This window comes from Cantharellus anzutake (assembly GCF_015039405.1).
Source record: "Cantharellus anzutake strain C23 chromosome Unknown EI90scaffold_43, whole genome shotgun sequence".
NCBI lineage: Eukaryota > Fungi > Basidiomycota > Agaricomycetes > Cantharellales > Hydnaceae > Cantharellus > Cantharellus anzutake.
In genome coordinates, this window is record NW_024066993.1 from 266,768 (window position 1) to 287,019 (window position 20,252).

The 20,252-nt window shown below is 50.2% G+C and overlaps 5 protein-coding genes across 5 annotated transcripts; 3 read left to right on the forward strand and 2 right to left on the reverse strand.

Moving 5' to 3' along the window:
- The first annotated feature begins 610 nt into the window (after positions 1 to 610).
- Positions 611 to 951, forward strand: EI90DRAFT_3068767 (uncharacterized protein). The gene has a single exon (XM_039061114.1). The coding sequence runs from the start codon at positions 644 to 646 to the stop codon at positions 869 to 871; it is 228 nt and encodes a 75-aa protein (XP_038913256.1). The 5' UTR covers positions 611 to 643; the 3' UTR covers positions 872 to 951.
- Positions 952 to 2,081: 1,130 nt separating this feature from the next.
- Positions 2,082 to 3,138, reverse strand: EI90DRAFT_3127436 (uncharacterized protein; the record flags this gene model as incomplete). The annotated part of the gene is made up of 3 exons (XM_039064014.1): positions 2,082 to 2,720; positions 2,775 to 2,927; positions 2,977 to 3,138. 3 exons carry the CDS (start codon positions 3,136 to 3,138, stop codon positions 2,082 to 2,084), a joined length of 954 nt encoding a protein of 317 aa, XP_038913257.1.
- Positions 3,139 to 5,071: 1,933 nt separating this feature from the next.
- Positions 5,072 to 6,418, forward strand: EI90DRAFT_2929093 (NUDIX hydrolase domain-like protein; the record flags this gene model as incomplete). The annotated part of the gene is made up of 6 exons (XM_039054979.1): positions 5,072 to 5,569; positions 5,619 to 5,689; positions 5,742 to 5,900; positions 5,958 to 6,072; positions 6,124 to 6,190; positions 6,237 to 6,418. 6 exons carry the CDS (start codon positions 5,072 to 5,074, stop codon positions 6,416 to 6,418), a joined length of 1,092 nt encoding a protein of 363 aa, XP_038913258.1.
- On the reverse strand, positions 6,260 to 8,134 carry EI90DRAFT_3156366 (uncharacterized protein). The gene is made up of 8 exons (XM_039066048.1): positions 7,771 to 8,134; positions 7,566 to 7,717; positions 7,431 to 7,515; positions 7,207 to 7,374; positions 7,139 to 7,147; positions 7,059 to 7,073; positions 6,804 to 7,002; positions 6,260 to 6,718 (listed from the first exon to the last, which is right to left on the reverse strand). Exons 1-8 carry the CDS (start codon positions 7,963 to 7,965, stop codon positions 6,525 to 6,527), a joined length of 1,017 nt encoding a protein of 338 aa, XP_038913259.1. The 5' UTR covers positions 7,966 to 8,134; the 3' UTR covers positions 6,260 to 6,524.
- EI90DRAFT_1855570 (uncharacterized protein) lies at positions 8,068 to 8,967 on the forward strand. The gene has a single exon (XM_039052269.1). It carries the CDS (start codon positions 8,411 to 8,413, stop codon positions 8,933 to 8,935), a length of 525 nt encoding a protein of 174 aa, XP_038913260.1. The 5' UTR covers positions 8,068 to 8,410; the 3' UTR covers positions 8,936 to 8,967.
- Positions 8,968 to 20,252: the final 11,285 nt, after the last annotated feature.

Below are 20,252 nucleotides of genomic sequence, written 5' to 3' on the forward strand. Positions count from 1 at the left end.
GCAAGTATTTCCGAAAAGGTCTTAGATCACGCTGCCTCAACACTGTATGAATTTTGGTCATTGGTGCTTCGATTCCCCGCATGCCTCTAGTCTCTCTTCTGTGTTTTCTCTTTCGCTCCAAGCACTAATTATTGCATCGGGCCGCCCTTCGGTTTTGTTCAAATATCGACCTCTGGCTTCCCTCATCGATTTCTTGTGGGGCTCATTCGAGATGGACATTATAATGTGGAGAGTTTTCACTCGCGCATCCCAAGGATTCATATGCTCCAACTTTGGGACCAGGTCGTTAATCGTCGGCCGAAATCCAGCGGGTTCCGAAGATTTATCACCGCGGTTCTCCATCTCGTCACACTGGTCGTTTGGCTTGCGCGTACATAAACAATTCCTTTTTCCGCTTGTTCTTCTGTGTTTTCCCCCCTTTTTTCATTTTTGCCTCTGCCCCATTTCCAGTCCTCCTGAGCGTCTGTGAACGCGGAACTCATAGACGATAACGACTCATCCATTATGGTTCCCCTTTTTCCCGTTGCTTTCCACCGCTTTCGTTCAGCGATCTCCAATCACACACATTTTAAAATATGTCATTTTTCCATTGTAACGAACCAGCCAGTTCTTTTTTCCCTGGTTTTTGTTCTCTCTTTGCTCTATGGCGATTTTGGCTTATCCCTCTCTTTCCTTACTCCGCTCCTTGGTCTCTAACGCCTTCTCGTCCGGTGTCGATTGTCACCTTATATCATCCATACCATCTACTTCCAACTCCCACACGTTCGCGCGGATCTCCCCATGCATTCTTTCCGCCTGTCCTCAGTTTGCATTGTTGGACGTGCACGGTCAACTGCGGTTATTGCCCTTGCAACGTTATCTCTTCATGTGAGGGAGTGTCCTGATAATTTTTACTCTGTTCCAGTGACTGGGCATGGCAACTCCAAGGAACACTTCCCTGACAATTCCATCCGATGGCCAACCATTATTATTCCCTCTCCCATCTGTCGTTCGCCGACATTTCCTACCACAAACGTGATTCGAGAAAATATACAAAAAATTAAATCAAACTTGTCCCTTGTTTTGCTTCTTCACCCACAAAACACCCGTCCCTATATTCCCATCCGCTACCATCGTCACCTCTTGTTCTTCGGTGGCAAATGTTGATCAGTTTGGATCGACATTTGCCTCATTTATGCACACTAAAAACCTTTTTTCCCCCTCTTTTCTGATTGTTCCACGAAATGGTTCAATGCCACCCTGTCACTGAGGCCTTGTTCCTTTGAGCCTTCCCTGGCTAGCTTGCGCCCGTACGATTGTTACAATTTTGCCTTTGCAAACCATTTCCCCTTATCCCGCCCCTAATTTTTCCCAAGTTACGTTCGTACTTGCGCATGATTTAATGATATCTTCCGTGGTTCATCAAGATGTTTCGTGTGCTCGCAATCGTTCAAGTCTGCCTACAACGTAAGCGCCCTTGTCCTCCAGTGTAATGTTGTTGCTATATTGGTGTTAGCCGATTTGATGTATTGTCGCGCCAAAAAGGGAAATATGTAAATGAGCGCCCATGAACGGTTTGTTGGGCGCTTCGAGTACGAGCCGCTCGCGTAAAAGCTGGGAATGAAACAGCTTGGCAAGGTGAATCGTAAGTTGGGCCGCACGCGTTCATCGGTGCAACTGGGAAACTTAAGCTCGATTACCTCAATCGACCACTTATTATATTGCGTTGCTATTTTTATATCTCCAACTAATTATGTAGCGTATCAGGGGAGCGGGAAGCTCATGATGATTCGTCAGTTCGAACTTCAGGCAGCTTGAATGCAGAATAACAGACACGCGAAATGCCAAGAAAGGCTATCCACAAAACCGATGCTGGCTTGGGCGCGAGACAAAGGCTGTTGGTACAGTTTGTCGGGAGGGATACAGTAGCTAGCAGAGGTGAAAAAAAAATCGTTGAGCACATGGATCCTTCATAAATAACAGAGCCTGCATTTCTTATGAATCTCCAGAAATATGGTAGACTGGTGCCTCGCCTTGCGACCCATCATAACGGCTAGAACTGATGAGGATACAGTATGGCCATGAGGATGCAAACTCACTCTTCAGTCCATGATGGTCACTGGTGGGACCCCCTCCTCGCGTTTTTTCAGATAGAAACGAACAAATTGGTGGGTATTCCCAGCGAGAATGACTACTGCGACAAGCTGTCCAAAATTCCACACATTCTCGCCGGGTTGTACGTGATTGAAGTGGACGGTGAGTTCCAGCGAGATGACACCATATGCGGTACCGATCAGACGCCCGAGGGCGCCACAGAAATGCAGAACCTTGTCAGCATTGGCCACGGCCTGGGGAGTTGGCTGTAGTCTTGGATTTTGTGATGAATGTTGATCAATATATGGTGTTGTGGGAGTGTCAAACGTCGGATGTGGGTTAGTCCCCGAAAAGTATGGAAGCTCGAAGGACGGATCCCGCTCATGCGCCGCTTGCCGGGTCAACGAGCCCTTGAGCAAACGAAAAATGGACTTGATGATCCAAGGCGTTGCATACAGCGCTGCCAGATTTGACACGCCTATTACCGCGATCCCTAATGCCCTGAACCAAAGGGCGGTGACTCGAACTTTCCAGGCGAGCATGAGATAGATTACGCTGTCATTACACTCTGGGTCGGGCCCGAATCTTGGAGCGTTCACCATAAGATATACCGCCCAGGCAGAATGGACAGTCTGAAGAATCCATATCTAGAATGTACAACATGTTGACCTGTAGAGATGTGATATCCATAATAAACGTACCGTCACCCAGTAGAAAGCCAGTTGCTTTGGGGGAGCGCGGTAGTATAGAGGGTGCACGAATAATATTATCCCGAAATAACCATTAATATGGGATATAATAAGGGCATGAAAGAGATCCAGTTTTTTCGATACGGTTTGCACAATTGCGACAATCTAATCACTGGTCAAGGCGCGGTTGTTAGCGTGGGTGTGCAGAACCCACCAGCAAGGCTAGCGCGTTCACACCGGCGCCCTGAGCCAAAGCATCGCACAGCTCCGTATAACCCCTCCCAAATCGCAGCAAGGAGATAATAGTGCTGGTAGCATAGAAAGAGACTCGTATACCGATCCCAGACACGTTGGGATTAGGCTCGATGCTACACATTCTCAGGGAAGTGGATGAAAGACAGGTGTGCAGGTATCAGCGTTTTGTATGGGCTCGGGATTTAGAAAATATGCCGCGAGGGCACTGGCTTGCCTCGATGTCCTATATGCGGACTTGGGTTTGGCGGGTTGAGCACCCGAATAGCCCAGTATTTCGGGAGGCCAAGTTTTCAAATTTTGAGGAACAGGTTCGTAGTTAATTAATACAAAAAGGGGATACCGCTTCGGTGCGGTTGTTATCTCAATTTGCATTCCGGAGTGGAAATGCTTCGAGCCCAGTTTCGTCCGCCGATTTCGAGTCCGTGAGCGCAATATCTCAGCACATATGTCCCGAGACACTAGAGTTACGGTTTTTGCATCTTTCAAGGCGATTCTGCATAGCTAAGCTGGTCTGGAACATCATGGATGCTGACGAAACTGCGACGGAATGCGGTAACATTTTAGCGATTTAAAGCGGTAATCCGAACTACTTGATGAATAATGAAAGGATGGGACTGTTCACCTCGTCGAGGCCAGAGCAACTGCGCTTATTTCACCCGTCCTAACCCTCCCCTCCCCCAACGTGGAAGTGCTGCTTTAATGAATAGACACCCTTCGTGGTGCACAATTCAATACTGCGGAGAATTAATAGGAAGGAGTCGTTACATATAGGACCTTCCTCACGATAGGTGATGATCAGGCACGGCGTGCCACGAGTGCGTCACAAAGTGGAGCTCCACTGCCACAGCCCAGTGACCCTGTGCTACGGCAAGCCATTGATGCGCGCTGACATCATTGAGTGCGGATCCTGACGATTTTCACACTTATATGTCCCTTGCCTTTTGTACGACCGCGAACCTAAGGCTCATGGTTATTAGATACTGCTTGCCTGGGTCGTGACCCAACACCGACAATGGGCCTGCCGTGGTCTCCTGGGGTAAGTAGTGTGGGTACCTGATGCAAATTCACCCATAAATTATGAAATCCCAGACTCACTGGTCTTAGCTCTAGCGTTGTGTGTGTCGGCATTTGTGTCCTGAACCCAAATGGGTCGCAGTCGATACTGGGTACTTCCGTGATATGTAATTGCCCCTCACATTCAGTTCCTTCACTTGCCTTCGAACGCCTCAAGCACATACGTTGACTGTCCTGCCAGCTTCAAGTCCATGGATAGGCAAACCTCATTACAAATAACTTATTTTGGAGGCTTTTCTAAATAAAGCAATTCCCCGTCACGGTGAACCAGATGGGCTCAATGGTAGCGCCCCTCCAGCCCAACTGGCAAGGGATTTATTCTTTGGGAATAAATCGCGTCGACTACGTGGAAATATCATGACTCATTTGTGTTCCATCCCTCGTGGTATTCCCTTAAACCATTTTTACGCCGCTCTAATGACCCTTGACCCATGTTATGGGAGATCTTCTCCACCGGCCTGGCACACGGATTGAAGGGGCTTCCTGGACTTTCTTGTCCTCTCGGTCTTCTTTGACATACGCGAAATTAGGTAGCAACAAGGTGAAAATTTGCTCTACGTTCAATGATGAAGATGTCCTGGTGGCTGGTGCGGTGGTGTTGACGGTTTGGATCACAAAACATTTCCCTCTTGCAGCCGCCGAGTGCCGCATAGCATCGAGCGCCATGCATCGACTATGACTGCTTAGGTGTTACTAACGGGAGGAATCTTGCATAGGTAGTAGTCAGACCATACAGTTTTAATTATTGATTTGAACTGCCGCTCGCAATCCCGACTCTGGCTCGATGGTCTGGAGTGGGGGAGGCGGATCGTCATTGATATATGGTCAAACTTGTTGTGCCCGTTCGGTGTCCAGTCGTTCCGAGCGCGAGGTCGGGGACTGCCGCTCGCAGCGCTGAACTACACCATACGAAGTCCTCAGGCTTTGCGCTGACGCGCCATACTCGCCGATTGTCGAATTCACCAGTGAGGGAGCCAGCAATGTTTTCATTCTTGCCACTTGTTGAGCGTTGCGACAATTTCCGCCGTGTGGATGAGGGCAGTGAAGTCGACAATCCCATCCCGTTCTATGTTACTCCGCCACAAGGGGTCGAGGTCAGGATTGGGTGGATTCGATCCCCAGTGGTTGACGTATTGCAGCAGAAAACAGGCAACCCCGTATTTGATGTGACAGGTACTGAAGCTTTGATAGTTAATTTTGATATCGTCGAATCCTCTGAATGTTTGCATGTACCAGGACGGGAAGTTCGTTTTGTCCGTAATCTTGACTCACCGCGTAAGCGTAGCGACGCGCTTGATGTGCTATGCAGAGAATGGCGCAACAGCGGACTCTTCAGCGATGTCATCGGCGGGTCACTCTGGAGGGATGAGCTTTATCCAATCTACTATGACCCATTTAAAAGGACGGGTTCGGATAATACAGATATCGCATTTCTTCTCGAGCGTGCTTGTTGCACTATTTTCGGGCTCGTAACATATGTGAGCAAGGTGTTCTCTTCGAAACACCTAGCTAATGATCAAATTGTAGGGCTGCCACATGACGATGTACTTGGAGGGAGAGCAGAAAATATGGGTCCCAATAAGAGCAAAAACTAAAACGTCAGCAATCACTTGTGAAGCTGCTACGTCGCTATTGACAGGATGTAATTAGTTGGCCGGGTTGCCCAGATAACACCGTTGCCGGTGGAATACCGTATGGACTGACTCCAACAGACGCATTGGTGAAAGAGTGCATGGAGGAGGCTTCGCTCGAAGAAAGTTTCGTCCGCAAATACCTCCGGGCTACCGGAGCAATATCCTATTTCTTCCAGTGAGTGACCGACAAAACATCGTTAGTGTGCCACATACAGGTGCGGGCTCCTATCAGATCGTCGAAGGGATGGCTCAAACCAAAGACGCAATACGTCTACGATTTGGTTGTGCCAGTAGGGGTGGATGCCCCAGAACTTAAACCTTTAGATGGTGAAGTAGAACGGTTTGAGGTCAGTTCAGCTCTACCCAACACACACCTTCTTGCTCCATGCCTTTATTAGCTTCTTTCGGTGGACGATGTGCTCGACAAACTTAGGAAGGGTCTGTTCCCGCCAACCTGTGCTTTAGGTATGTGTATTACTCACGAAGATCAATAAAGTGACCCGGTTCGCAGTCTTCATAGACTTCTTTATCCGTCATGGTCACATCACTCCTGAGTCGGAACCAAACTTTGTCGAGATTCTTACAAGGATGCATGGCCGATTTGGTTTTGACAATTATGTCTGTGCTCAACATCCACAACTTTGTTTTCATCCGTTTGGTGATACCTATTTCCACAAAGCAGTCTCCGAATGAGGTCTAAATTGTAGCTAGTAGACCGATCTTGTGGCGTGGTACAAGCAATTCGAACTGCCGTCTTGTGAAATCTTTTCCATCACAAGAAGATGAGCTACATGACTGCTTAAGGGAACGATTCTGGGAATCGCCTCTGCAACTCGGCATATGTATCCACGGAGGTCTCTTTGAAATCTCGATAATTGATCCCCAGGATTTTCTTCGACTTTGCGTTGTCCATGATGGCCGCATGTGGAACTGAAGTGTCCTCCCGCGGCTCACGGGGAGGGACTTTATATCTGGCTTCAATCAATGCATCGACTGGTGAACAGAGTAACGTTTTCGCGGAGTGGTGAGAAATTCCAACATCAAATCTTCCATACGAGGAAGGAGGACAAGAACTTACTCGATTGCTGGTAGAAGAAAGGTGCGCTGGATATAATAATGCGCTCTCCACCTGCCTCTGGTACCTCTAGGGCCAGGACATGCGCAAGAGCGACATCTCGGACGTCCACGAAATTGTTAGAAAAGAAGTCCAGAGTGCCATTGAAGATACAGTGACGGAACAACGCGATAGTTGCATTCAAGGCAGACACATCCTTGACCTTTGAATCGAATTAACCAAGAGTAAACGTCCCAGGTTTTCTCTATATTTGCTCACCTCATGTATGATCGGCTACAAGTGAATACAGCTGTAGATCAGCGCCAGAGAACGGGCGGTTATGCACTACACCGACGCACCCCAAAGACCTGATGCAGCAAAACCCAGGTCAACTCCAGCCAATGATCTTTAGAAACGAAAAGCGCACCACACTAGGCAAGATAGTAGTCAGATCAAAGTGCAAGCCCTTATTTTCGTTAATGAACTTCCAAGCAGCTTGTTCAGCCTTGGTCTTGCTTGTTGCATACTTCTGCTCTCCTGGTGCATTCGTTCCCTCCCGCTCGATGATTCCCTCAGACTTCGAGTTCCAGTCGTCCTGTTGAAGCAAAAGCCTCAATATCGCTAGGGGGAATCATTGTTCGTCATGCTTACCTCCGTGAAGGTGTATGATGGGACATCTTTCGATTCCAGTATGGATGCTATGGAAGATGTAATTACTATTCGCTTGATGTTGTGCCTGGTCTCCATTTGATTAGGAGTGCCCTTTGAAGATGACTTGCTCCATACCCAAATTGTTGAGCGCTTCGAAGAATCCCAAGAGTCCCCTCCACGGCTGGCCCAATGACGGATTGAGGATCGCCAGAGACATCCATGGGTGTGGCAGCGTGGATGATGGCATCAGGGTTCGTGGATTTCACAGCTTCGTCGAATGCATTCTCCTGTAACACCATTTTTCACTATTCGAGCCCTAAATGAGTGATAACCAACGCACTTCGAGATTTTTGGCGACAACAAATTCAAATTTATCTCCAAACTGCTTCTTCAGATAGTCTCCCTTCGGCGCTGACCTCACCGTTCCGATGACGTTGTAACCTCGATCGATGAGAACTCGGACGATCCAGGCGGCAATAAAGCCATTTGAACCAGTTACTAGAACCTTGGCTGGCGATGTGAGAGAAGGCATCATTCCAGACAAAGAGCACAAAAGATAGAAGTAGCTGCAGGAGGAGAGTCGATTGCGACCACAATCATCCAATGTTATAATGATATCGAATTGCGATCAGGACGACTTACATACGTAAGCCTTCTGATATCAATAATCTATCAATATGTTCATCTTCGCACCCTGGCCCAGGGAAGACCATATCCGCTGCTCAAGATGGGTGCACACTTCCCCGAACCGTAACGGGGCTCATTGATGCGACAATCTCTTGCTGATATCATTTCTATCTTACCAGTCTTATTTCACTTGATGGGTAACTGAATTGCTTGGTTGCTGCATTTCAAGCTGTGGTTTCTCTTGATATTTCTAGTGATATTTCTAGTCACAGAAATAGTAGTCGTGTACTTTCTGTTGGAGATCAGCGCATAGTTTCTCCTTTCGGAAATGTCCGAAAGCGAGCTGCACCAGGATGCTTGCGTCGTTTGGAATGTTGGCAGGGCCATCAGGATCAAGGTCGTCGCCAAGAGGGATGACAGGAGGGCCAGCTGGGGCAACTGGAACAAATGACGGCGCCCTTGACGAAGGTGGCGGAGGAAAAGGTGCGAAGGGTTCGGGGACTGCGGTGGCATCGACGTGGCCTTCCACTTCAGCTAGAGATCTGATGAACCGGAAACGGAGCCCGATTCCCAACCAGCTGCATCAGCAGCTGCCTTTTCCTCGTCTGACAATAATTCGCTTTCATCGACTATGTCGTCATCATTTTCGCTGGCTAGGTCGCCTCCACCGTTGGCGGGTTCGGGCATCCCTGTTGGAGGAACCGTGTGGACGAGTTTTCGTACAGCCACATTCCCACATCCGAGCGAGGGAACTCGCCCGGACAGCCACATTCCCGCAGTGGCGTGACTACTTGGTCACAACACCTTTTTCTTACTTATTTTGGTCACTTCGGACTAATCCGCGAAGGCCACAAACTACATTCAATCTTTTGAATTAGTTTCCCTTTTCCTCAGTTCTCGCACATATTGCTTGAGACTGAGGTTAGTTACAGTTCTCTCACTTCTATATGTTGTAACTTACTGCATTTTTGAGGGAATCTGTCAATTTCCAAGTGAATGGGGTATCAATATGTTTGTCAGAAATCAGCTCAAAAATGATCAAATTTTGGGGATTTTTTATTTTCGATACAGTTAGGATTGTATTGTAATATAGTATGTTAGCGCTGCACTGCCATTCTAAGCTGCCATGTTTGAGCACTTTTAGGACTGAAAATCATTATTCTAACAATCATCTAAGCCAAATGGCTAACTCAGCTGGGGGCTCAGATAGAACAGATGAAGTCATTGGATGTGGTTGTTGTATATGCTTGCTCCTGAATATTCTTTCGACACTGAGAGCAGGGATATAGAGTACCTTAGAAAGGGACATTAGGATTGAAAAACAGATCTGGAGCATGTTACATACTTAGTGCCTCAGACAAAGAAGTCCCAATGACATGCTCGGGTACCAGGTGGTGCCTGTCAGGGCACACCGCTCTGCTCCATGCCGCACCCTCCCATTGCTCCTCTTTCCTTCTCCTCCCTCTTTCCCTTTCTCCTTTGTCTCTCTTCTTTCCTTTCTTTCTTTATATGGACGACCTCTCCCCTTACCCATGTGGCACAGATGTGTCCGACGCTGAGTACTCCATGTGAGTACTGCATGTCAGGGACGTGTCCGGGGTAGAGGAGGCCCGGGTGAGATGTCCGACACTAGAAGTCTCGCAGGGTGTGGAGTGGGCATGCATACTGGTGGGCCCGGCTCAGGAGACAGTCCCTGGCCACTCAGACTGAAGTGGAAAAGGATGAGAAGAAGGCTACTTCTTCGGTTCCCACTTCAGGTATGTTTATATACATGCGGCTTGGGTCACATGATGGGTGCCATGTCATCCTCGCATACAGCCGTAGTCACCCGGGTGTCCCCATGGGGGATCCCAAGGGCGTCCGCTGTGAACACGTGAGCTGGACATAGCGGGGGTCGCCTGGGGCACCCAGGCTGGGTGTGTTGTGAGCACGCTGCAGGTGGGTCAATGGTACATTGATACAAGGAAAGGTCATCTGTGTAGAATAAAGATAAAATAAAGAGAAAGTGAAATAAATGAAGAGGAAGTGAAATGGAGAAAGAAAGAAAGAGGAAGGAGGGAGGAGGTAGGAGAAGGCTGGGTGGTGGGGTACCGGGTGAAGTGGGGCCGGGTGGGGCTGGGTCAGGGGGGTGTGCCCTGACACTGCACCACCAGATATGCTGCACATCCTCATTTGTACTTCTCCCCTCTGACACTCGGGATCGCCTGCAGAGCCATCCACGATAACCCAGCTCCACCCAGGCTGATGTGGCACCCCCCACATCAGCAAACCACCGAAGTTGATAGAAATGATAGGAATCATTTTTATCGTGATATCATTCTAGAAGGCCCCCTGATTACAAGAGGCCATATCGAGTCAATTCCAACTTAAAATTCAGGGGTGATTGCAGTGATATTTCAGATTTCACGATCTCTATGTACTGTGCATAAATACATAATACAAAATGTAAACAAAGTTGAAGGTGTTGGAATATCAACAATCGGTTCTGACGACGGAGTGGTGAGGACGGTGTTGATTGTTGGTGGCGGAAGTGAAGTTTTGGGGCACGTCTTTTGCACCCCATTTTTCTTCTTTATGCGACGGGCTCGCCACTGGTGTAGTTCGTGTATAAGAAGGGAGTTTTTTGGACTCCCTCTCCCTCAGATCTCTAACACGAGTCTGAGGTGAGATAGATTTTATTATTCTTTGCAAAACTGTCTAACTGTTGGCGCAGACACTTACGTGCCATAGGTACATACAAATTCTAGATCTCTAACATGAGTCTGAGACACTTATGCACCATAGCCTTATATTTAAAAGAAGGGGCAAGGCCCAGTTCATCAAAGGATTCCGGATGTGTGTCGGACATGGGGGGCTTGGGGAATGGTTGGATTCAGGAGTTGTGGGATGGGTGATTCTGCGAGTTATCAGGTCCCTTAGGTGATGAGGGATTAGTGCGTGAACATGTACTAATGGGTAGCACTCACCAGACATGGCTGAGCAGCTCGTACAACCTGTAATTATGCATAGAGTGCTATGAGTAACTTGGAAAATATGTACTATGAAAGAAATATAAGGGACCTACCTGGAGAACTAGAAGTGATGCATAAGAGCCACATCACCGTCACCAAGTGAAAAAAATGTTAAGTCCATGAAGCTATTCATTCGGAGCCAACCTGTGAAGTTGATCGGATGCAAATAGGCGTATTTCCTAACCTAGTTGAAGCCATGGTTTCACATATCATGCATGGGAAGGAAAGTACGTAATTGTACATTGAGATTGTTGTGATTGAGCTGCTTGAGTCTCAATTGATGCATAGATTACATTGGTATGACAAATAGAAGTGATTAAAGTGCTTCCTATCACTTTTCTCAACTTCGGGGGTTTGCTGATGCATGTGACCTGTTCCCACCTGTATATAAACTGAGCTGAAGCAGAACCGAAGAAGCAGCCTTCTTCTCACTACTGCTGTTATGGAAATGGAGAATCTTATGGTCCATGACAGGCAACCAGACCTTGAGGCCCCTTGCTATGGAAATGGGCCTAGACTCCTATAGACCAGGTACACAGGTAAGATATTTCTTACTTCTTCTCACTTCATTCTCTGCCAAACCCCATGCCAAGCTTTCCCACTGGGTTTTGGTGCTGGCTGGGGGATTTGTTGATTTCCAAGGGACTTCCCTTGGCCATTATAACATTTGTATTAGATAGATACAAGTCATATGACATGTATGGTAATTGCCAAGATGTTTTCTCTCATCAAATACATAACCCACAAACCTTGTACTGCGATTGTAACCATCACACCCTTGTGCCACCACTGTACATTCAACCTGTAACCCTGGAACCATGTCCACCTCCCTATTCATCCTTTCCATGACTAAACCGCAACGAGGAGGGCATTCCCATGCCCAACCTCCTGCTGCCCACTCCCACCAGTCCACCAGGTGGTTGAGCAGTCACTCCCATCCAACCAATAGTTCCCTATCAGGAACTGTAGCCTATCCCATCTCCTTAGGAGAGGGATATGGTCCAGGCAGCTCCAGGATGCCTGGCCACGCACCCATGGGTCCCACTTCCCACGGTCACCCACTACCGTGCACTGGTCCACCAGCCTGCTTACCCCAACAACTCCTGCTACCGGTATGCTCCCATGAGCGCCAAGTCACCGATAGCCACCAACTGGGTGACTCCCTCTGGGAGTCCCAGTATCTGTCAGGAATGGCTCTGAAGAGGTGGGGGTAGTGGCATGACGCTTGGCATTGACAGCCCAGGCAGTGGTGGGATGGTGAGACCGTATGGCAGGTAACCCTCTCTCGGGCTGATGTCCCTGTGCGGCTTTTTAGGCTGAAGCGGGAATGTATCGTTATTAAGGTGAAAAGCTAAACTAGGTTGAGACACTTGCCTGAAGCGGGAATGAGAAGAAGGCTGCTTCTTCAGTCCCACTTTGGCTAGGTTTATATACATGTGAAAATGGGTCACATGGAGGTGCCACGTCGACCTTGGACGAAGCCGGGTCATCGTGGGTGACTCCGCATTCTATCCCGGGTGTAAGAGAAGAGAAATACAAGTAAGGATGCGCAGCACATTCGGCATTGCAGTACCCATGTGGGGTGCTCGACATCGGATGTGTCCGTGCTACAAATATGGAAAAGGGAGAGGTCCTCTGTATAAGGATAGAAAGGAGAGAGAGAGAAGAGAAAGAAGAAAAGGAGGAAAGGAGAAAGAGAGGGCGGGGAGCGGTGTGGTGCGGCATGCCCTGACAGTATCCCACACTACCAGTATGCTCCATCGAGTGCCAAGTCACCGCTAGCCAACCACTCCTGGCACACCCACTACTAGCACGCTCCCAGGAGTGCCAAGTCCCCATTAGCAGACAGGTGGCTCCCTCAAGGAGCCCATGTTATACTCACTACTGGTACGCTCCCGGGAGTGCCAAGTTACCGTTGGCCAACCCTCAGGTTGTGCTTCCAGACACTCATCCCATTCCGCTCTCCCTCCAATGGCTATGCAGCCACCTCCATTAGTGAGCCAAACGGTTCAGGTTGGGTTCCCCAGAACCCATTCCTGTAACAACTGCTTCAGGCAAGTATCTTACTCCAGCTTAGTTTAGTTTAGTTTAGCCTTTCATCCTAATAACAATCACTACTGCTTCAGCCTAAGAAGCCAGACAGGGATGTGAGCCCGAGTGAGGGCCACTTGCTATACATTCCCGTTACTCCGCTGCTGCCCAGGCCGCTAGCGCTTGGGGCTATGCCACTACCCCCACCTCTCCTGCACTGTCCCTGACAGCAGAAGAAGGCTTCAACCTAGTCTCCCCTGCCTCCTCCAGCATGGTGACTGAGGAGCAGTACCAGGACCTGCTGACCAGGTTCCAGGAACTGCAAGCAATCCTCGAGAGCAGAATCCAAAACCCACCACCCGCACCTGCACCTGCGCCCGCACCCCAACCCAAACCCACAGCACCCAAAGTCACCACACCCACCGCCTTCGCTGGTGCGAGTGAGGACCTTGACCACTTCAAGGCGGAATGTGGGATCTATTTCCATGTCTGTGCAGCAGAGTTCCCCGACACTCTGTCCCAGATCCTCTTCGTCTTGTCGTACATGAAAGGAGGAGCTGTGGGAGCATGGGCAACACAGCGCATGATCACGCTGCTGATGGTGGAATTGCCTGCAATCACTATGGACGACTTTATGGCAGAGCTCAACACCATGTTCCAAGATCCGAACTGCAAAGCCACCACCTGACAGAAGCTCGCTGCCCTGTGGCAAGGTACTGACTCTGTGGGTGGGATTATCCAGGAGTTCGAGATCCATGGCCCCACCTTGTGGCTAGGTGACATGGGGCTGGTAGACCGCTTTGAACAAGTGATCAATGTGCGGCTCCATGAGAGCATCTATCGCCTGCGTCACATGCCAAGGACTTGGGCAGAATGGAAACGAGAAGCCACCCTCCTTGACAACCAGTGGCGGCGCTTCCAGGCGACACAACCCCACCTCCCCCTGTTTAAACCGCCCCTTCCCCCCACAAGACCACCACTGACAACCCCCCAGCCCTTTGCACGCCTGCCACCTGGACCCCTGCCGCAATCCACTGCTGCCCCCGTGACCCCCACAGCCACAGCCCTGTGCCCCCCAGCTCCGCTCCCTCAGCCAATGGACCTTGACCGTTCGAGGGCTGACCCGCGACGAGGGCTATGCCACAACTGCAATGCACTGGGGCACTTTGCATGAGACTGCCCCCTCCCAAAAGTTCGCCAAATACGCCACATGCACCCAGAGGACCTTTGAGCACTTGCAGAAGGGCTGAGAAGCCAGCTGATGGGGACACCCAAAAGAGATGAAGGGGGAGAGGAAGCAGACCCCCCAGAGGATTTTCGGGAAGGTGACCAGTGAGGGATGTGTCCCGGCTGCCTACAAGCAACAGTACCCAGTGTAAATACCGAGATACGTGCAAGTCCGTGCTGTTGTCCAAATTCCACTGGGTAATTGCTAAGAAACAGAGGAAAACTGCATCCTCAACCAAGAAAGGCATGAAAGCTGCTGGCCCACCCCTTGAGGTGGCCGTCTCCCCACCTGCCATCTACGTGCTTGCCAAACAGTCCCCCCACTCCCTCAACATGAAAGTAAAAGTGACCACGTTACTGTCCCTCACCGCGGTCGCCATGTCAGCGCTGTTAGACTCCGGCACAACTGGGAACTTCATAAGCCCAGACTTCATCCAGAAGCATGGGCTCGAGACGACCCTGCTCCCCCAGCCCATCTCAGTGCGCAATGTAGATGGAATGCCAAACGAGAATGAGGCCATCACTGAAGAGCTGGAAGCCCTGTTGACGTTTGGCCAACACACAGAGCGGGCCCACTTTGCCGTGGCAAACCTAGGGCAGCAGTCCCTGATCATCGGGCACTCGTGGCTGCTACACCATAACCCAGAGGTTGACTGGGCACAGCAGAAGGTCATCATGTCCCGTTGCCCCTCCTCCTGCCAGTCGCTGCAAGCAACCGCTGAGCAGACCCCCGAAGTGGAGCCTGGGGACAGGATCTACACTGCCATAATCCCACCAGAGTGGGGGCATGACCTAAGGGTGACAACCATGCCGTCCCAATGCCTAGCAGAGGAAGCCCAAGATGTGGAGGCGAAACCGCTGATGTTGGAAGAGCTGGTGCCCGAGCACTACAGAGACTTCCGGGATGTATTCTTGAAGGAAGCCTTTGACGTGCTGCCCCCCCAGAAGCCTTGGGACCATGCTATTGATCTAACCCCAGATGCCAAGCTCCCTAGAGGCAAAACCTTTCCCCTATCCTGACTGGAACAGAAAGAGCTGGACAAGTTCCTACGTGAAAACCTGCGGAATGGGTGCATATGCCTGTCAAAGTCACCGATGGGTGCCCCCATATTCTTCGTCAAGAAGAAGGATGGGTCCCTGCACCTGGTCCAGGACTACCGAAAGCTCAACGAAATAACAGTCAAGAACTCGTACCCCCTCCCGCTCATTTCTGATGTCCTCATGCACCTTCAAAACACAAAGTATTTCTTGGCGCTAGATCTGTGCTGGGGGTTCAACAACGTACAGATCAAAGATGGCAACGAGTGGAAAGCAGCGTTTGCAACCAACTGGGGCCTGTTCAAACCCACGGTGATGTTCTTCAGGCTATGCAACTCCCCAGCAACCTTCCAGACCATGATGAACGACATCCTCCAGGACTTCATTGACTGAGAGGTTGTTATCTGCTACATGGATGACATCCTGATCTTCACGTCCACCCTAGAGGAACATCGGAAGGTCGTTGTAATGGGTCTATCACCTAGACTCGAGACAGAGAGAAGGGGGAGGGTGGTAGCTGTGCATGGGTGTGGTTCGTTGGTGCTACTGAGTCTGCAAAAACCTCAAACAAACACTCACCTACATCTCTCTTGGACGTCAAGGCTGAGTATTATGATGTGAGGGGTCTTAGACATGAGCAACTAGCTCAGAGGGGGCGTTAGGGTCGTGGATGGCGTCTTTGCCACTTGGATGCAACTTCTGCTTGTCCCTTCACGGGTCTATTCAATACTAACTTGTTATGTACAAGCTGTTATCTATTTATATGAGTTGGAAATGGAATGAATGGAGTGGGGGAATGTAAATGGGCCGTTAGGCAACCGTAAATGATGAATATCCAATTGGGAACAAAGAAACAATAAAAGAAATATGAATGAATGGGGAAAATGTGACAACGGGTCCGAAATGGGAAATGTAAAAGTTAACTCCGCAACGCTTTGCCACAGCGCCCGCCTATCCTCCCGACAGCAACCTCCTCATCTCCAGCTTTCCAATGAGCCCCTATTCATCCCATTTGGGTAGTTCTTGAGATGTGGCCATTGACAGGTGCTGTCAAGACCACGTGAGACTCTACTCCGTGCTGAACCATCCAGGCATGGGATTGCCATTCTGGGAAATGCTCCGGGGGTGAAGAAGGGTGGTAGAGCATCACTATCGAGTGGAAAAACGGCTGGGTTGTGAGTGTGGGTATGGAGGTCTGGAGAGGGGGTGAAATTGGTGGCATGGTTGGGCATGGGAATTTTGCTTGGGGTTGTCGGGAATGATGGGGAAAATAAGGAAAAATATGGAGTGAGTGTATGGAGTGTTGGATAGTGATATAATGAGTATCGGGAGCGTCAGCGGATATGTACTGCATGTTGGTGACCAAATTCCGCAGAATCCGACTTTTTGCGGTACACGGAGTTGTCCCCACAACATCGTGCAGGAAGTGCTGGAAACGCTGCGAAGGAGGAAGCTCTTCCTCAAACTGGAAAAGTGCAAGTTTGAGCGGTGCCACATCGAATACCTCGGACTTGTCATCTCCGAGGGTAGTGTTGCCATGGACCCAGTGAAGGTCCAAGGGGTCCTTGACTGGCCAACGCTGACAAAGGTGAAGGAGGTACAATCCTTCCTGGGCTTCATAAACTTCTACCGTCGCTTCATCAAGGACTTCTCTGAGATGGCATGGCCACTCCACACCCTGACCTGCAAAGCAAAGGTCTGGACATGGGGGGGAGAATGAAGAGCGCACCTTTGGTGCCCTCAAGGTCGCTGTCACCTCTGCCCCCATCCTTGCTTTTCCCACTGACTCCGGCCACTACAAACTCGAATGCGACACCTCCAACTTTGCCACTGGCACCGTTCTGTCCCAGCTCCAAACCGATGGCAAGTTCCACCCTATTGCCTTCATGTCCAAGAGCTTCACCGAAGTAGAACACAACTACGAAATCTATGACAAAGAAATGCTCGCAATAGTCCCAGCGCTAGAAGAGTGGCACCATTTTGTAGAAGGGGCTGAGGAGAAGGTCAATATCTACATGGACCACTGCAACCTAGGCTACTTCTGCACCACACAGAGGCTGAATCACCACCAAGCATGGTGGTCACTGTTTCTGTCCCGCTTCCACTTCACCCTCATCCACCGACCAGGGAAACTCATGGGGAAACCGGATGCCCTCTCCCGCCGCGCCGACCACCTGAAGGGAAAGGATGACAACGACAGCCTGACCCTCCTACAGCCAGAATGGTTTGAAGCCCACGTGACCGAGGCCATCACAGTGGAGGGAGAGGTGGCCATCCTGGAAAGAATATGTGCGGCAAAAGACCGTGACAAGAAGGTAGTGAAAGCACTGAAGGAGCTGGGAGATGGAACCCTCAGGACGGATGAATGGAGCAGAGATGGAGAGTTAGTCCTCTACTGGGGAAAGGCATATGTCCCGAAGGACCTGCAACTCCGCCATGACCTGGTGTGGCTACACCATGATGTGCAGGCGATGGGACACCCGGGGCGATGGAAAACCCTGGAGCTCATCTCCCACGATTACTGGTGGCCCTGGATGGCGGAGTATGTAGGCCGTTACGTGGTGGGGTGTGACGCCTGCTGTTACAAAAATGGGGCCGGAGGCGCCCATTTTCGTCTGTTCTTGGCGCAGGAAAGTGGAAAGTGGAGGTGAGGTGGTTCATAGGTTTTACAGGTGGTTTCACAGATGTTGTAACATGAGGTTTAACAGATGTTAGCACAGCGGGTTTTTTGGTAATTGTTGATTGGTTAAACTATATTACTATATAAATCACATGATACAGAACCCATAAGAGTCTAAAATGGGAAATTCCCATTTCCATAACACCTGCAATTGAGTCAAGTCATTCCCCTTGTGGAAGGTGGGGAAGCTCATGCCAAACAAGATCCCCACCCGCTGCTGGCAGGTAATCTCTGTGGATATGATCGGAGAGCTCCCTGAGTCAAAGGGCTACAATGCCATCCTAGTGGTGGTGGACCACCTCTCTAAGCGCATCCATGCAATCCCTACAGTCACGGCGGTAGACTCGGCTGGGATCACCCGACTCTTCCTTGAACATGTCTGGAAGCATCATGGGCTCCCCAAGGAGATTCTCAGCGACAGAGGGAGTGCCTTTGTCTCTCAGTTCTCCAAAGAGCTAGTGGCCCTACTAGCGGTCAAGCTGACCCCTTTGGCACCTTACCACCTGCAGATGGATGGACAGATGGAGCGAGTGAACCAGGAGATAGAAGCCTACCTCCAAGTGTTTGTTAACCACTGCCAGGATGACTGGGCGGACTGGCTCCCGCTAGCGGAGTTCTCCCATAATAACTGCATCCATGCCTCAACCCGCCACACCCCCTTTGAGCTCGACACAGGCCAACACCCCAGGATGGGGACGGAACCCATGCGTGCATCAGAAGTCAAAGCCACAGATGCGTTCACCTCGAGACTGATGAAAATGCAGGAAGAGGTGAAGGCAGCGCTAGAGTGCCCACTACTATGACCGAAACCGAGAAGTAGCACCTGAGTACAAAGAAGGCGATCAAGTCTGGCTCAGCACCCAAAACTACACCACGGACCACCCTACCAAGAAGCTAGACCACAAATGGACTGGCCCTTTCAAAATCCTTAAGGTTGTATCCCCTGCTGCTGTCAAACTCCAGCTCACAGCACGACAAAGGGGAGTCCACCCAGTGGTATCGGTAACGAACATCCGGCCCTACCACCCAGATGGGATCGCCAAACGACCCGCTGACCCGCACCCAGGCCCCTAAATCGTAGACGAAGGAGAAGAGTACGAAGTCGAGAAGGTCCTCAACTCCCACTGGTGCCGCAGAAAACTCTGGTATCTGGTGAAGTTCACGGGCTGGCCAAACTCCGAAAACAAGTGGCTCCCTCACGACAACCTGGCCAATGCACACAACTGGATTGAGGAGTTCCACAGAGCACACCCAGGCACCCTGGGCAGAGAGCAAGAAAACCCCCTAGCCACTTCGAGGCGAAGCGGCTTAAGGAGGGGGTGATGTCAGGGCACACCGCTCTGCTCCGCGCTGCACCCTCCCATTGCTCCTCTTTCCTTCTCCTCCCTCTTTCCCTTTCTCCTTTGTCTCTCTTCTTTCCTTTCTTTCTTTATATGGATGACCTCTCTCCTTACCCATGTAGCATGGACGCATCCGACACTGAGTACTCCGTGTGAGTACTGTGCTGCCGGATATGCTGTGCATCCTCATTTGTACTTCTCCCCTCTGACACTCGGGATCGCCCGCAGAGCCATCCACGATAACCCCGGCTCCACCCAGGCTGACATGGCACCCCCCATGTGACCCATTCCTGCCTGTATATAAACCAAGCCGAAGCAGAACCAAAGAAGCAGCCTTCTTCTCACTACTGCTTCAGGCAAGTATCTTACTCCAGCTTAGTTTAGTTTAGTTTAGCCTTTCATCCTAATAACAATCACTACTGCTTCAGCCTAAGAAGCCAGACAGGGACGTGAGCCCAAGTGAGGGCCACTCACTATACATTCCCATTACTCCACTGCTGCCTGGGCCGCTAGCGCTGGGGGCTATGCCACTACCCCCGCCTCTCCTGCACCGTCCCTGACAGTGCCCCAGCCATGCAAGCGCAAAGAAGTGTTGCAGTCGCAACCAGTTTCAACAACAAAAACAAGCTGATCTGCTTGATAATGCTGACCCATATACTGCCTAAATGTGGTGCCTAGTTCCTCATTGGTGTCAGAGACCAGATTGAGATGAAGGAATGTCTCCGTGGCGGAGGGCTTCAGCCTCAGCAACTTATGCCAGGAGCGCTGTGCCAAGTAACACATCCGTGCCCTAACTTACTAACTGGCAACCAGAACTAAAAGGGGGTAAACTCTAGTCGATTTTATTACTGAGGTGTAACCTATGTAC

Bases quoted from the DNA above. Each gene is read 5' to 3' on its own strand.
- EI90DRAFT_3068767 (XM_039061114.1), top strand. From the start codon at position 644: ATGGCGATTTTGGCTTATCCCTCTCTTTCCTTACTCCGCTCCTTGGTC.
- EI90DRAFT_3156366 (XM_039066048.1), bottom strand. From the start codon at position 7,965: ATGATGCCTTCTCTCACATCGCCAGCCAAGGTTCTAGTAACTGGTTCA. The intron at 7,516-7,565 runs GTATGGAGCAAG...AATGGAGACCAG, and splicing joins CGAAGCGCTCAACAATTTGG to GCACAACATCAAGCGAATAG. The intron at 7,375-7,430 runs GTAAGCATGACG...TTGCTTCAACAG, and splicing joins CATCATACACCTTCACGGAG to GACGACTGGAACTCGAAGTC.
- EI90DRAFT_1855570 (XM_039052269.1), top strand. From the start codon at position 8,411: ATGCTTGCGTCGTTTGGAATGTTGGCAGGGCCATCAGGATCAAGGTCG.